Raw genomic sequence first — 16,971 nt, forward strand, 5'->3', positions numbered from 1 at the left:
TGCCTCTGACCCGTTCCTAAAACACTGCACAGTGAAATAGCATGAGAACAACGCAGCATCTCTTCCTCCTAAAGCATATTACATTGATGGGGCAGTGAGGCTACCGTGACCACGCAATTGCAATACAGGGAAGGAAAAGTATCACTTGCTTCAGGATCCTGTCTGTCCCTAGAACGTCACACCTCCCAAGAGGTGACGTACAAGAGAATGCACATGCACAGGAATGGTATCATAAGGAAATATAGCAGCCATCATGAGCACCAGGGAACGGCCCCTCAATGGGACTGGGGGGGGGGCTTGCCCTGAAACCCAACTGCAGTGTTATGTGTTGGTACTTTCCTATGTAGCTGCTTGTATATTAGCTGCATTCTCCAGGAAGCTATCTTCACCTCCGCCTTCACCCTACAGATAGAAACCACAACTGTTTGCGGTGTGTGGTGATGGAGCTGACCTCTACTCAATTGACAGATGGGGCTGATGACGTCGTCTGTTCGTGTCGCCCAGTTCAAACTCTTACTGCAGGTCCAACATGCAAACTCCTGACCAAAAATGCCATCTTCCAGAGTCCTGAAGATGATGGCAACATTCTTGTGTGCGCTGGGGACGAAGCATCAAATTCTGCCATGGTACTGTTTTGTTCTTGGTATAGGAGTAGGGAGCTGTGGCTGCCTTTGTATTAATAAAACAAAATTCTGAAATCTTGGGGAGTGGTGGTGGGGTGCTTTAGTAATTATTTTTTCTCTGCCTTTAAGGCTCTGCAACTCTCAAGAGTCCAGAGCTGGAGTAGTGATGGAGAAAGAGAGTTTAAGATCTTGTTCTAGTGAAAATACTATTGCATGCGTTTGTGTCTCTGGAGTCTTTCCTTGGGACTAACACAGTGCCAGTTCTATAGCATGACACTGATGAGTGAATTGAGCTTTCCTGCCCTCCCTACTCATTTTCCTAGGGGCAGAACACTGTGAGGGAATCCATATTCTTAGTTCTGGGGCTGCAATTACTTCTCCTTGAACATGGGTAGCATCTGAAGGGCATATTCCCGGCATTACCCCGCTAGCTGTTTGCTTGCTTTGAATCCATGCAAAAACCTGCTGTAGCGATGGGCTGATTGTCATGAAATGGGAAGGTAGGAAGGGAGTTTTGATATGTTGGTCAGACCTCTAAAGTTGTGGCTTGTCTTGTTGCTGAATAACCTGTCCTCTTGTCTTGTCCTCCATCAGCTGGAGCCATATTTCCCTCAGGAAGGTGCCTGGTGGTCTGTGACCTCTTTCTGTTTATCCCACAGCTCTGGGATGCAGGGAGTGGATCCCTGCTGCAGAAACTCTCAGCTGACCTTCCTGTGTTAGATGTCTGCCCTTATGAGGTGAATCGCAACAGCTTCCTTGCTACCTTGACGGAGAAGATGGTGAAGATCTACAAGTGGCAATGACCATCGGCTACATGCTTCCCTAGTGAGCTGGTCTCTTAGAGCCAATTTCCCACAAGCCAGCTTTGCTGCTGTCTTGGTGCAAGCTGCCTCGAAGGTGGGAGTGGCCTTTACTGGCATTGATTGTGCAAGCAAAACCGTGCACCTCAGGGCAACCCCCCTCCCCCACCAAGCCCAGTCCACACACTTGTGCTACCGGTTCATTATTTTTATTTATGGGCAGTTGTTTCTCCTGTTTCTTACGGCAAACTGCTCGTAGCTTGTTATGGATCCTGTTTTCCAAGATTTAACTGCCATGGGCAGATTATGGGCCCTGAGAAGAGATTTGTCTGCCATTGTATATTTCGTAGAAATTTACCATTGGCACTTGCTAAGATTGGCTGGAGATTATTAGCTTTGCTCATGTGATCTGGAGGCTTGCAGCACGGGCAATGCTTCTCAAGTCACTGCTTACTTCACCAGTGTGTTATGTATGAAGCAGAAGGCAGCTTGCGTTTCTGTTGTAGCCTATCTTCCAGTAAGAAGATGGGAACTTTGTCTGCAATGAGCTCTTCCATTAACATGTTTCCTGATCATGATGGTGAGGTTTGCTAGGGACCAGCAGCTAAATTATGCTTTGAATGGAAAAACATAATTGTGGCTTGGTGAAGAATCAAACTTCAGGTACAAATCTTACCTTTAAGTCTTATAAGACTTCCTGCCTCCAGTGAGAACCCGCCGGAATGCTGTGGGAGTTGAAACCTGAAGATCATTGGGAGTTGAAACAAGCCATTTCAGAACTCAACCAAGTCTATTTGCAGGGGGTAAAACTGCCTTGCTGAGGATGTTAGTGATACGTTGTCTGCTATGTATTAAAATGGGAGATGTATATTTTTGTACCTTGCTGAAGACCAGCAATCAAGAATGAGGTGTAAGCTGCAAGACTGACCTGATCGGAGAACCTTTCTTGGCTTTTCCAGAAGCCAGTATAAACTGCACCTTTTCTGCTGCCTCGACTGATGTGCTAAACCACAGAACAACATTTCCTAAAGCTAAAGTTTATGGCTCATCCATCTGTCTTACTACATGTTTACATTTAATTGTCCTTAACTTTGTGTAATACTCTCATTACTAGATTATTATTTTTTTACAAAGCAGGAAGAATAAAGAATGTTTAATCTAATACCTATTGGTTTCCTCCAAATGGCAAAACCTTGCAGTGCAATGCTAAGTTGAGGCATGCAGTGCCAGACTAAGAGCCTGCAAAATTGAGACACTGATTTAGGCTCCTGTAAGTGCCAGAAAAGGGAGAGGGAAGTGGAGTGTCTGAGGCTTAGACTAGTGGATCTTGTGGAAATAATACCTCTTGTTACTGATGCTTCTTTGTGGTAAGTTAATCTGTCCAGGTTTAGGAACAAGTGTGGAACTGTTCTTTAACTGTTTGCTGGAAATTAACCATGTAGCCTTCACTTACTTAGTACCCTTCAGATATTTTGGACGCTCTCGGCCAGTATGGCCAGTGGTCAGGCATGATGGTTGTTGTAGGCCAAACATCTGGAGGGCGCATGGTTCGGGGAGGCTGATGTAGAATCTCTAATCTAAATGTCAGTCAATTCCTATACTTCAGGGGGTGAGCAATTTGTGCCCCTCCAGATGTTTTGGCATGCAGCTCCCATGATCCCTTACTATTGGCTGTGCTGGCTATGGCTGATGAGAGTTGTAGACCAAAACATCTGGAGGGCCACATTTGCCCAACCCTGCTAATACTTTATCTGAGGTGAAAGGATGCTTAAGCAAGCAGCTGTTACCATTTTACTGTGAACTCTTGGATAGAGCAACAGGCTGCAGCGAACCAATCACTTTATATTAAAGTACATGATATAGAACGTAATGTAAATATATGTTTGTGACTCTGGTATCAGAATTAGAATTGTTCTGAAATTATAAGCTTCTGTATAATAAAGACATTTCTTTACGAAACACTTGACTAGGATTTGAGATTATGCTGACTGAACTGCAGATTATGTCTTGTGCATACTGCAGCCAAGACTAAAATCGCAGAACTTGAAGTACATGACGCTGGGCTTGGTGAGAGGGTGATGCATGGTGAGATTTAGATAAAGGTTCTATTAGAGCCCTCCCCCTGGGTATCTGCCCAGGCAGATAGTAAATGTTGTTGACTGAATTGCAGCTATTCTATTATAAACAACTGAGATCAAATGTTCTAAAGTTTTACAAAAGGAAACTTAATGGTCACTTGACAAACATGTCTATTTCAGAGGAGGCCTAGGTTACTTTAGAGTAAATGAATGCAGCATGTGGCAGGTAAAAAGCTTTTAGCCATAACAAATCAGTGACATTCCTTAACTTGTCTTTTGTAACTAACCTAGATAGCAAACCTGTTGCGGGTTACCTTCTCCGTTACGGTCACCTTAATGTTGTAAAAATATTTGGTCAACTGACCAGATCTTTTTTGATTGGTCAGTGCCCAACCCTATGTAGAGATGATATGGATTTTGTTCCAAATGAGGACATCCCTCAAAAAGTATTTAGGAGTACAAAAGCTTTATACTTTGTCAGTGGTGGAAGAAAATATTACCAGCAAAACTTGGGGGAATAGCAGTTTTGGCAAGAGGTGATATAATTCTCATCCCCTCTTATTTCTGATTGTCTCCCAGACTTGCACAAACAGCCAAAATGGTGTACACAAGAGGGAGTATTAACAGACTTATGGTTTCAGGAGTACACTGAGGTTTGCAGGAGTACAAAAGATCTTTAGAAAAGAAGATCCTATGGGGGGACGGGGACGCCAAAAGCAGCCCAATGAGGAGTCAATGGCCACAAAATGCTGACTGAGTAGGGGGGAAATTGTTAATGGGGTGAAAGGGAATGGAATGGGGTGGCTGGAAGAAGAGAAAGGAAGAAGACATAAAAAGGGTGCTGAGAATCATCTCACTGTCTGGATTTCTTGGTTCACAATGATAAACTATTTTTAAATATTGCTGAGGGGAGGAAGTAAGCGAAATGGAGAAAGCCAAGATTTTAATGAAGCTTGGGCTGAGCACTGCTGTGTCATCTCTCCCACCCCACCCTACCTTACCACAAAACAGCCCTGTGGGGACTGAATGGGTATGAAATGCTGGTGGGGGCAGGGGAAGAGAGGGAATGGAGTGGCTGGAACCCTGAACAGAAGTACTGCGACATTTTGTTGCAGGGCTCCGCTAGTTATCTCTGTTTCTGAAATTTATGGGTTAGTGTTGATCCTTATGCAACCAAAATGGTATCTCATACACACACACACAGGAACTGGCATGCTCAGAGGAACCCTGAGATTTGTGGAACTACAGTCAGGGCCAGAAATATTGGAACAAGGATAACTGTTTGGGCAGTTGGCCTCTGTACACCACCACATTGAAGTTGAAAGGAAACACACCCAGATGGGAGCAAAGTCGGGACTTTCAGCTGTAATTCAAGGGGTTTGGCAAAAGTGGGGCACTAACCATTCAGGAAGTACAGCCAGTGGCCTACGCACACCCCCATCGTTGGTGGCTCATAAGTAATGGAACAAACCAACATTACTTCAAACTTGAGGATCGCCTTTAATACCTGGATGAAAATCCTTTGCAGTCAATAACTGCCTGAAGTCTGGAACTCATGGACATGACCCAGTGCTGGGTGTCCTCCCTCGAGATGCTTTGCCAGGCCTTCACTGCAGCTGCCTTCAGCTGCTGCTTGTTGTGGGTCTTTCTGCCTTCAGTCTTGTCTTCAGTAAGTGAAAAGCATGCTCTATTGGGTGGAGATCAGGTGACTGACTTGGCCATTGAAGAACATCCCACTTTGCCTTGAGAAGCTCTTCAGTAGCTTTTGCTGTATGTTTTGGGTCATGATCCATCTGCAATATGAAGCGGCATCCTATCAGTTTGGCAGCATTCGGCTGAATCTGAGCAGAAAGTATAGCCCTACACACTTCAGAATTCATCCTGCTTTTATCAGCAGTCAGGTCATCAAACACCAGTGACCCAGTTCCATTGGCAGCCATACATGCCCATGCCATAACACTGTCTCCACCATGTTTGACAGATGATGTGGTATGCTTTGGATCATGAGGTGATCCTTCTCCATACTTTTCCCATCATTCTGGTACAAATTAATCTTGGTTTCATCAGTCCAAAGGATCTTATTCTAGAACCAGGCAGGGTTTTTTAGGTGTTTGCTGGCAAAGGCTAATCTGGCCTGTCCTTGAGCGTTACCAGTGGTTTGCACCTTGTTGTGAAGCCTCTGTTTACATTCATAAAGCCGTCTCTTGACTGTAGATGTTGACAATGACATGCCTACCTCCGCAAGAGCGTTCTTGACCTGGCTAGATGTTGTGAAAGGGTTCCTCTTCACCGCGAACAGCATTCTGCGGTCATCCACTTTAGTTGTCTTCCGTGGTCTTCCAGACCTTTTGCTGTTGCTGAGCTTGCCGGTTAATTCCTCCCTTTTCAGGATGTTCCAAACTGTTGTGTTGGCCACTCCCACTGTTTTTGCTCTCTCTCTGATGGGTTTATTTTGTTTCCTCAGCCTAATGATGGCCTCCTTCACTCGCATGGACACCTCTTTGGGCCTCATGTTGGGAGTTCCAGTGAACAGCTACCAAATGCAGATGTAACACTCAGAACCACCTCCAGGCCTCTTATCTGCTTGATTGGCCATGGGGTACCCAGGAAACAGGCCACACCTGGCCATGCAGCTGCTTGTCAGCCATTCGTTCCATTATTTATGAGCCACCAACGATGGGGGTGTGTGCATGCCACTGGCTGTCCTTCCTGAATGGTTAGTGCCCCACTTTTGTCCAACCCCTTGAATTACAGCTGAAAGTCCTGACTTTGCTCCCATCTGGGTGTGTTTCCTTTCAACTTCAATGTGGTGGTGTACAGAGGCCAACTGCCCAAACAGTTATCCTTGTTCCAATATTTCTGGGCCTGACTGTATATAAAAGTATATAAATTTTTAATAAAAATTAAAATTTAGGGAGCAAAACAACAACCCCCCAAACAGAAAAAAAGACTTTATTAGTGCAATTGGATGGAAAAAAGGGAAGGGGTGAGGGAAGAGCCTTCCACCTGGTGGGAAAGTTTCCTGCCTGAGAAGGCAGAGCTTTGAAGGCATGGACCTATGCCATCAAATGCTCTAAGCTAAGCTGAGACTGGGAGATGCCAGAGCGCAGAAACACGCCCCCCCCACACACCTCTTTTTTGCAAGGCCTCACTAGTATATTCTAATAGCCATCATAACTCAGCACATGAGTTTGTTATGTAGTCAAAACAGCACTTTCCGAAGTTAGAAAAATCTTAGGGGGAAAGACACAACCACCGCAAACCAGCTGAGTGTGTTTGCAGGGAAGGGAACTGAATTGGAATATCCTGAAAAAGCTGGCTGGCGAAAATGCTGGACAGGAACGCTGCATTGCAAGATTTTGCTGCATGTCCCAGTTGTAGTATTAATAATTATTATATAATTGTGTTTTATAGCATTTTCTCAAAGCACTTCACATATCACAGCAACCCTTAAACCATCTGCAAGATAGGCCAATGTTTTTATCCCCAAAATAATAAATAAATGGGACATAGACATTTCACCATCTTCTCTTGAGTGTGTCTGGGCCTGAAGGTATTGCACACATGGCATGTGTTATTCAAATTCATAGAATCATAGAACAGTAGAGTTGGAAGGGTTCTACAAGACCATCAAGTCCAACCCCTGCTCAATGCAGGAATCCAAATCAGAGCATCCCTGACAGATGGCTGTCCAGCCTCGTCTTGAACGCCTCCAGTGTGGTAGAGCCGCCTACCTCCCTAGGTAATGGGTTTCATTGTTGTATCACTCCTAACAGGAAGTTTCTCCTGATGTTCAGTCGGAATCTGGCTTCCTGTCACTTGAGCCCATTATTCCGTGTCCTGCACTCTGGGATGATCGAGAAGAGATCCTGGCCTTCTTCTCTGTGACAGCCTTTCAAGTACTTGAAGAGCGCTATCATATCTCCCCTCAGTCTTCTCTTCTCAAGGCGAAACATGCCCAGTTCTTTCAGTCTCTCTTCATGGGGCTTTGTTTCCAGTCCCCTGATCATCTTTGTTGCCCTCCTGTGAACCCTCTCCAGCTTGTCTGCATCCTTCTTAAAGTGGTTCTTAAAGTTAAAGTCTTAAAATTCTTAAATCCTTCTTAAAGTGGTCCAGTTCAGTGTCCAGAACTGGACACAGTACTCCAGATGAGGCCTAACCAGTGCTGAGTAGAGGGGAACTAGTACTTCCCGGGATTTGGAAGCTATGTTTCTATTAATGCAGCCCAAAAGAACATTTGCCTTTTTTGCAGCCACATCACATTATTGGCTCATATTCAGCTTGTGATCGACCCTTCTCGCTTGTGTTGTTGAGCCACATAGCCCCCATCCTGTAACTGCATTTGGTTTCTTTTTCCTAGGTGCAGAAGTTTGCATTTATCCATTAAATGTCATTCTGTTGTTTTCTGCCCAGCGCTCCAGTCTATCAAGATCACTTTGAACTTTGTTTCTGTCTTCCAAAGTATTAGCTATCCCACCCAATTTTGTGTCATCTGCAAATCTGATCAGCATTCCCTGCACCACCTCCTCCAAGTCATTAATACAAACGTTGAAGAGCACTGGGCCCAGGACTGAGCCCTGCGGTACCCTGCTCGTTACCTCTCCCCATGATGGAGAAGACAAGGAAGGAAGAAAAGGTGAGAACAAGTTAGCAGTTTCATCTTTGCATGGAGCTAATTATGGGCATTCATCAGGCCAGTCTGCGTAACTAGGTCATCAAGTATAACTGCTGTCTGCAACTAATGGTATGGGATAGCCAGTGAGGAGGCAGGAGGGGCCTGAGAATGGTATGCAGTGCCCTGAGTCTTTCCCAAAGTGGACTGCCAGCAAGTTCCATTGCCATAGCTGCCTTCAACCCTTATGGCTTGGCAACTGTTGTGACGGAGCAACTAATACTCTTCAAGAGGCCAGCTTTGGCCCTGAGGACTTCAACAGCTGCTTTGTAAAGTATAACAATAGACTGGGAGAGAAGATAATTTGTTGCATTAGCCACAGACTGGCAGCTGTATTATTTCAGGGCAGAGAATGTGTGTCAAAGCCACTTCCACCACCACACTTAAAGCCCAATCCTATTCATGTCTTCTCAGAAGAAAGTCCTACTGTGATCAATGGGAAGCTGATTCCCAGGTGAAGCACATATAGGTTTGCAGCAGTCCAGCAATGTCTTGTCCATGTTCACCTGGGCCAGATGTCCCCAATTTGAGTCCTTCCACATGTTTTGGACTACAACATCTAGCATTCCTGACCATTGGCCCTGCTAGCTGGGGCTGATGGGAGTTGAAAGGCAAAACATCTAGAGGGGGCACCAGGTTGGAGAAGGCTGACCAGGTGACCATGGCCTGGTCCAGCAAGGCAATGTTTATATTCATATTCTACTTCATTTACTAAATGGAGTGGTGAAAAAACAGACCACTGAGGCATAATGGCAATTGTTGTTGTTCAGTTGTTAAGTCATGTCCGACTCTTCATGACCCCGTGGACCATAGCATGCCAGGCCTTCCTGTCCTCTGCTCTCTCCTGGAGTGTGCTCAAGTTCGTATTCATTGCATCGGTGATGCTATCTAGCCATCTCATCCTCTGCCGTCCCCTTCTTTTGCCTTCAATCTTTCCCAGCATCAGGGTCTTTTCCAGAGAGTTTTCTCTTCGCATTAGGTGGCCAAAATATTTGAGCTTCAGCTTCAGTATCTGTCCTTCCAATGAGCACTCAGGGTTGATTTCCTTTAGGATTGACTGATTGGACCTCCTTGCAGTCCAGGGGACTCGTAAGAGTCTTCTCCAGCACCACAGCTCGAAAGCATCAATTCTTCAGTGCTCAGCCTTCCTTATAGTCCAGCTCTCACAGCCATACGTTGCTACTGGGAAAACCATCGCTTTGATTAGATGGACCTTTGTCAGCAAGGTGATGTCTCTGCTTCTGACTATGCTGTCTAGGTTTGCCATAGCTTTCCTCCCCAGGAGCAAGCGTCTTTTAATTTCATGGCTACAGTCACCGTCTGCAATGATCTTGGAGCCCAAGAAAATAAAATCTGTCACAGCTTCCATTTCTTCCCCTTCTATATGCCAGGAAGTGATGGGGCCAGATGCCATGATCTTAGTTTTTTGAATGTTGAGTTTCAAACCAGCTTTTGCACTCTCCACTTTCACCCTCAAAAAGAGGCTCTTTAGATCCTCTTCGCTTCCTACCATTAGGGTGGTATCATCTGCGTATCTGAGGTTGTTGATAATTCTCCCGGCAATCTTAATTCCGACCTGTGATTCATCCAACCTGGCGTTTCTCATGATGTACTCTGCATATAAGTTAAATAAGCAGGGTGACAATATGCAGCCTTGTCGTACTCCTTTCCCAATTTTGAACCAATCAGTTGTTCCATGCCCGGTTCTTACTGTTGCTTCTTGGCCCTCATACAGGTTTCTCAGGAGACAGGTAAGGTGGTCTGGTACTCCCATCTCTTTCAGAATTTGCCACAGTTTGTTGTGATCCACACAATCAAAGGCTTTAGCATAGTCAATGAAGCAGAAATAGATGTTTTTCTGGAATTCTCTTGCTTTCTCCATGATCCAGCGAATGTTGACGATATGATCTCTAGTTCCTCTGCCTCTTCGAAACCCAGCTTGTACTTCCGGTAGTTCTCGGTTCACATACTGCTGAAGCCTAGCTTGTAGGATTTTGAGCATCACCTTCCTGGCATGTGAAATTGTAGCAGCCATATCGGGGGTCAGACTAAGTAGCCTCATGCAGTCTCATGCTTCATGTTCTTGCTGAGCTCTTTCTCCCTTGAATATATTGTTGTAAGCTGACGAGACACAGGAATTCCTTATCTTGTCAAAGGTCATACAATTGTATATCTTGTTCTCGGCCGTTCTCTTCTGTTCTCTCCTTATCATGGCTACCCTATAACCCAGTTCTTGTATTATAAACAATGGTGCTAGGAGGAGAAATGTTGAGGACTGCAACCCCACACGGGAGGGGGAGGAGGAGCCGTTTCATATGTGTCACAATGTCTATAAAAACAATGTGCTGATGTATTTCGGGGCTTCTGGCTCTTTGGAAATGATTCCAGCCTTAAGCCCGCGCGTTAAATAAAGGATCTCTTTTTCCTTCACTCCGTGGTCTCTCTGACTCTGGGTTCTGCAACATAAATGGTGCCGTGACTCGGATGTGGCAGGCTCTGAGACAGAGAGGTGGCAGTTGCCTGCTCTTAATCGCCGCACCGGGAAGACGAGCTCGGCGCATGCCTCCCTTTCTTGGCGCCACTGACCTTTTTGTCGAGTGAATGGGAGAAAGCCTGCCCCGGGATCGCCCAAACGGCAGCGAGCAGCAAGAGAACCTTGGGAAGCGGAGGAAGGAACTTGAGCCCTGCCTGTATTGCAGCTGCAATTGAGTTGAAACCCACATTGGAAGCCTTCAGGAGAAAGGCAAGTATATGGGAAAAAGAGGGCCCCGCCTTTAGGGAGAAAGGACACTGGGCAGAAAAAAAGAGGGCCCCGCCTCATGAAGAAGGTCAGTGTTGGTGGTATACGTATACAAAAGAACCTACTCCTTGCGGGTAGAAGGGGGGCCTGATCACACCCCCGAGTGGGCGCCAGTATCCAGCACGCCAGTACTCAGTAGGAAGCTGAGGAAGCTGGGGAAGCCGCTTTCTGCTCTGGTAAAAAGTGGGAAAAGTGGGTGGCAGGGACATATGGATGCAGTGGAGAGATTGATGATTGTGTGAGTGGCTACTGCGGTTTCTGATGCATACCGTTGACCGTCCGGGTGCCCAGGCCAGTAGCAAAGTGCGTGGTGTGTAAAATCCTCTTGTGTCAGCCAGTGAGACCCCTTACTCACTGACCAATTCCCATTCCCTAACTGTGTCTGTCTTCAGTTTAGGAGGGAGGCTATGGGTGGTGGGGGAAGCAAACCTTGCACCCCCTTGGGATGTATGCTAGCAAATTTTAAGAAAGGTTTTAGTGGAGATTATGGGGACCCCCCCATGAATCCTCAACGGTTGCAGACTTTGTGTGAAATAGAGTGGCTGTCTTTTGGTGTAGGATGGCCTACTAAAGGCTCTTTAGAGCCCAGCAAAATCAGCCGTGTATATGCCATTGTGGTTGGGAGACCTGGGCATCCCGACCAATTTCCCTACATAAACTCGTGAGATTCCATAGTCCGCGCTTCTCTTCCATGGCTAAAGAAATGCCTAGAATCCCAGGCAAAAGTTTTGGTGCTCAGAAAAGAAAAATTGGCCAAAAAGAAATTACAACCAGTGTTAGAAGCCCCGTGTGAAGATCTGGCGGAGCTAACGGTGTCTCCACCTGCTTATGCCCTGCTTCCTCCATGGGCCCATGTTACTGTAAGACCGCCCCGTCGAGATCCAGATCCTGTGGCTCCTGAGCCCCTGCCATCCCCCCTACAGAGGCATTGCCCCTCGCTTTGACTTAGAACTGTCGCCATCAGTTTCAAGCCCCACCGGCAGTAATTCGCCGATTTCAGCTACGGTCCTCAACTCCCAGATATTGTCTGCCAAGACTTTCATCTCTACGGGATCGAGAGGTTCCCCTCTTACACCTCAATCAGCATTAATAAAAGAAACTGAAGAATTGAAGTGTTGGGCAGAAGATTTAATAAAATCGGCAGTGACCCTTAAAAAGATGTGTTCTCACAAAAAAGGGGAGGCGAGCTCGTCTACTGCTCAAGACTTGCACCCCCTTGAGATGTATGTCAAACAAAGAAGGAAAAGGGTTTAAAAAAAAATAAAAAAAGATTCAGAATAGAGAGAGAAAACAGCAAAAAGCTCAAGGTCGAGCTGAGAGAAAAAAAAGAACAAGATCTGAGACTGTTAATTAGAAAAATGTTGCAAGACAGCCTGGCTTTTAACAAAGCGTGGGAGCGTGAGAGTGTAAGGCCGAAGAAGTAGCTGTTAGCCTAGCGCGCCGAGAGGGGGGGGGGCAGGAAAATTGCCCACAACGTTCTGAGTTGTGCAACATCATCACCTCGCCTAATTGAGATGAAATCCCTAAGAAATGGAAACTGAAAATGAAGACCCAGAAGATGAAGGCAAAATAGAAAATAAAGGTGAAGAATCAGCCCCCAGAGCACAGGCTAGACCCCTCTTCGAGTGAAAAGTGTGCCATAAGACTGTCCCAAAGCAGAATGAAGCGGAGAGACCACGTTGAAGATCTCTGTCAAGGTAACCGTGTTTAGCTTTGAACTGTGTTAGAATTGCATAGAGCTTGTAGCTACTGACCATCGGCTATATGATTTCTGAAGAGCGTAACCATTAAGCTTTTGCCATGGGATTCCCTGCAATGAAGAAATCTCACCGATTTAAGTGTCCAGTGTTACACTGTTTGAGTGTGTGCGCTGAAGAGACCGAGAAACCAGACAGCATGTTCCTGGCCAAGCCAAAATCACGCTACTACCGTGCTCCTGGAAGCTGCAATAAACTGTGTAAGCTGGGAGACCCAACCTGATTGAGAAGAAAAGAAGATACTGGAGCAACTGTCTTAAAAAACAATGAGATCTGTGTAGCTGGCTGGCTGACGCTGTCAGTGATGTTACAACTTTAAATTAAGACTGTTTTCCTGTTTGAGACCCCAGCGAAGAAAGCTGACCCGAGTTATTTGTTGCCCGTGCCAAAGCAAGAATTTGGTGGCCCTGTACCTCATCATGTCCTGTTTTAAGCTTGGGATTTACAAATACAAACAAACTGAGAAGCTTGCCTTTGAAGTCCTGCAAATCACCCCACCGCCTCCCCGAAGATTAATGGCTGCCTGAAAAATGCAAGTATAAGGCGATGCCCATCACCCCCCAGCATCCTGAGTTTCGGCACTCAGTGTTTCAGTGCTTTCGTGTACCAGGTTAAAGAGGAAAAAAAAAAGAGTAAGTTTTTAAAATGTCTGTGAGAACCTGACAGAAGTAAAATAAAATTTACAGAGGAGTTGCCCAGGTTAAAGCGTCACGGCTAGAGAGCTGGGCTGTGCTGCTCTGTTTAGACAGAGGCCTTGCTAAAAAGTTAAAGGCCCTTGTCTGTCAGAAGGGGTGTAGGGCCACACTTTCCCTTTTTAAACTGATGCAAAAGTGGAGAGCCTTTGCTGGAAGCATCTCATCTTCATTGCCCAGAGCCTTCTCTGTTTGCCTCCATCAATGTCTGGGCTTTTTAGAGACACTCTGCACATGAACTAAAATTTTAAATTGTCAAAGACTTGCCATGGACAGTGCTGTGAAGCTTTTGATAAACTTGAACTCTCATCGCTGTGGACCGTGTGTCTGTGTTTGTAGTCAGCTCAGTGTACAACAAGCTAAGTTTGATCTATGACTTTTAGATTTCCTTCTGCCAGAACTCATGCAGCATAGAGTTGCCGATGCAAAAATGGTGACCTAGAACTCTTTGCGTGTGTGGGTATGCCCATCCCTTGATTTTAATGGGCCCTGAGCATGCCAGAAGAGCAGTATAATTGCTGAATCTGCTCCATCATGCCCTACCGTGCTAGAAGTGCTTTCCATTCATTGTGTTAAATTGCAGAAAAAAAGTTTGTTGTGTATATTTTATGATTTCTTAAATATCATAAAATATATGTGATATTTGCAGATTAGTGTTAGTTGCAATTCCAAATAATACTGAGTGTGGTTCCCAATGGATGACAAAAAGAAAAGACAGAGGCAAATAGAAAAGAGGGAATAGAAAAAGTAGCAGACAGAGAAGAAAAAAAAGAAGAAAGAGGAGGCAAGAGGCAAAGAAAAAAAAATTTGTAGAGAAGAAGCGTGGCCATAGTTGCCCCCAGGGTAAATTAAAAGCAGCTGATTGTGCCTGGAGCTTATTACCTGGGGTAAAGTAGCCACAATAATGTAATAGTTCTTTAAGATGAAGAAAATGTAACTAGAAAGAGAAGAAGAGCCTATCCCAAATGTGTGTCATTGAGACTAGTGTAAGGCAGAAAGGTTTAAGTAAGTGAGTTTAACTTGAAAAAGACAAATAAAGAGACAAGGCTGGTGAATGGAGCAGAAAGTTTTATGTAAAAAGTTTGAAACATGATCTGCAATACAGGCAGATCAGCAAAGAAAAAGAAAGCAAAAAAAAGAGAAAAAATTTGTCTTCCCATACTAATGAATAAAAGTGTTATCAAGCACTTTGGGAAGCGAAGTTGTTTACAGGAAGCTGTGCCTGAGAACCAAACACTTCTAGCCTATGCTGAAAATGCTTGCTAGTGTTGTGCTGCCTCATGGGTAACATGTATGGTATAAAACCCATTTAGCCCAATAGCTCGTGGTTCAGAGAAGCTGTCTGATCCAACCATTAAGTACGCCTGTGTGCTGTAAGTTACCCAATAAAGTCTCCTTGTAAGTACCCCCCCCCCCCCCGGAATCCCAAAACACAAGTGGGGCTAGAGCGCCTCACCCAGTATCAAACCCTGCTGTTAGAAGCCATGAAAGCAGGTATGAAGAAGTCAGTTAATATGACCAAAGTGTCTAAAGTGCTGCAAGGTGCCACCGAGGCCCCAGAGCGTACTTGGAGCGTCTTTTAGATGCCTATCGCCAGTACACCCCCCTCGACCCAGAGGCCCAAGAAGACGTGGACAAAAGAAGAAAAGAGGAAGACCCGGCAGAGGCAAAAGATTCTTAAAAAAGAACCAGTGTGCCCAGTGTGGACAAGATGGACATTAGTGGCATGAATGCCCAAATAAAATAAATCAAATACAAAAGAGAAAACCAAAGGGGCCAGAATGGGCGAAGAGGGAGACAGCTTGAGAGGGGCCGTGACATTGACTTCATGATTGACACTGGAGCGGCATCAAGAGCAAGCAAACGTTAGCCTTAAACAAGAAGTCCAGACACTGAGCGAAGTTCTTCAAGCCCAGAGTCGCTTTGTCTTAGAAAATAAGCCATTCCCATCACAGAAGTTCATCCTTTCCAACCAAGAGTTAAAGTATGAGTTAAAGAGGGAAAAATAACCCTTTGACTCCCAGATAGAGAGGACTGAAAACTGTCATACTTTCCACCCCCGCAGCTATGAAAGCAGCTGGAGTTAAACCCTGGATACATTGGACATGAGTCAAGAGAGCAAGAGGGGGAGAGTAGACTAAACAGAAATCCTGAAAATCCTTTAAAAATCATTCTGAAAAAGTAGTAAGAAGACTCAGGCTAGACCTTACTGTGGACACACCGGGAGACTGTCCCCCTGCGTACGGTCAGACCTGCAACTGGAGAATTGAAGAAGGGGACTAGACCCTACTGCAGCTTGCCAGGTGAATAGCTGCCCAGCGTACGGTCAGATCCCAAAGAAGATCAAACATGCGTGTTGTAGTGTTAGTAGTGTTGCATTGTGTTTCCTTAATAAGGTGCAAAAAGGGGGGTCTGCCCCTGGAAGGAGAAGTTTGTCCCAGTGATTTGCTGATAATTACTGGCTTCACCTGGCTAACATCACGAGAGTAAAACATTTTTGTTTGCCAAGAGATATACCTGTCTGTAGACATCCTGGGAAAATTCAAAAAGATACCATGTTAAGAGTTTATGGTGTAAGTTTAACTTATTCCCAAAATGCTAATTGGGGCGTGGTTGCAAAGATCCTACCCCCTACAGAGTTCACTCTACGCACCCCCATCGTTGCTGAAACAAATGCTACGTGTGCACGAATGCTTAACTGTCAAACATTTTCCAGAAAATATAAAGCTATCCCTGGCCCCCTTCCACTGTAATAAAATTCAAAACATATCTTTTAATGATGCCCACATACTTTTGCCTCATGGATGGTTTTAGACATGTAGTTCCCGCACTTGGTCATTCATTCCTGCCAACTTGTCTAATAACCACCCATGTTGCCTCAGCCGCCTGGTGCCAATTCTTCCCCTGTGGCCCGAGAAAATCCGTCGACGGCAGCCTCGAGCACTCCAACTAACTAAAAATTGTAATAGTCATGTGCAGTTATATTCTGACTCAGAAAAATTGGCCTTAGCAATGTCACTGGTTGGGGTTCCAGGTTTAGCCTTGGCTGATGGTCTGGAGATCAACCGGTTAGTTTGCAGCTTAGCCAACAGCATAAATGCCACCTCACGAGCATTGTCATTGTTAAATAAAGAGTTGCATGATCTAAGAGGTGCAGTTCTAGAAAATAGAGCTGGTATAGATTACCTCTTCCTTCTTCATCATTTAAGTTGTGAGACACACCAAAAGCTCTGTTGTTTTAACTTAACTGATGATGGCAATGCTGTAGATGAACAGATCAACAAGCTGCACAATATAGTAGCTAACAAAACAGTAAGACAAAACAATTAGCTCAATTAGTTAACCCCTTGGTTTCCAGATCTTAGCTGGCTTGAAGCATTGTTCACCCTAATTCTACCAGAGTTGTTCATAGAAGTTCTGTTATGTCTCTGCGTTCCTTGTCTTATGCGCTGTTTAACCAATCTGTTTTATGTCTCAGCTAGTAAAACTGCTGCCCTCTATGCTCTAATAGCCCAACAAGAGGCTAAGTAATATGTATGTCACAAAAAG

The 16,971-nt window shown here is 45.1% G+C and overlaps 1 protein-coding gene across 1 annotated transcript in view; it reads left to right on the forward strand.

The window, feature by feature from the left end:
• The window catches only part of RFWD3 (ring finger and WD repeat domain 3), a 34,368-nt gene extending 30,986 nt beyond the window's left edge, over positions 1 to 3,382 (forward strand). The window contains exons 11-12 of the mRNA XM_084812197.1: positions 409 to 626; positions 1,283 to 3,382. Coding sequence (XP_084668323.1) covers positions 409 to 626; positions 1,283 to 1,426 — 362 coding nt within the window. The 3' untranslated portion in view covers positions 1,427 to 3,382. The remainder of the gene's footprint in view (positions 1 to 408; positions 627 to 1,282) is intronic.
• The last annotated feature ends 13,589 nt before the right edge of the window (positions 3,383 to 16,971 follow it).

The sequence above is a fragment of the Heloderma suspectum genome, chromosome 8, assembly GCF_057233095.1.
Source record: "Heloderma suspectum isolate Gila_16-S chromosome 8, 16-S_ref, whole genome shotgun sequence".
Classification (NCBI taxonomy): domain Eukaryota; kingdom Metazoa; phylum Chordata; class Lepidosauria; order Squamata; family Helodermatidae; genus Heloderma; species Heloderma suspectum.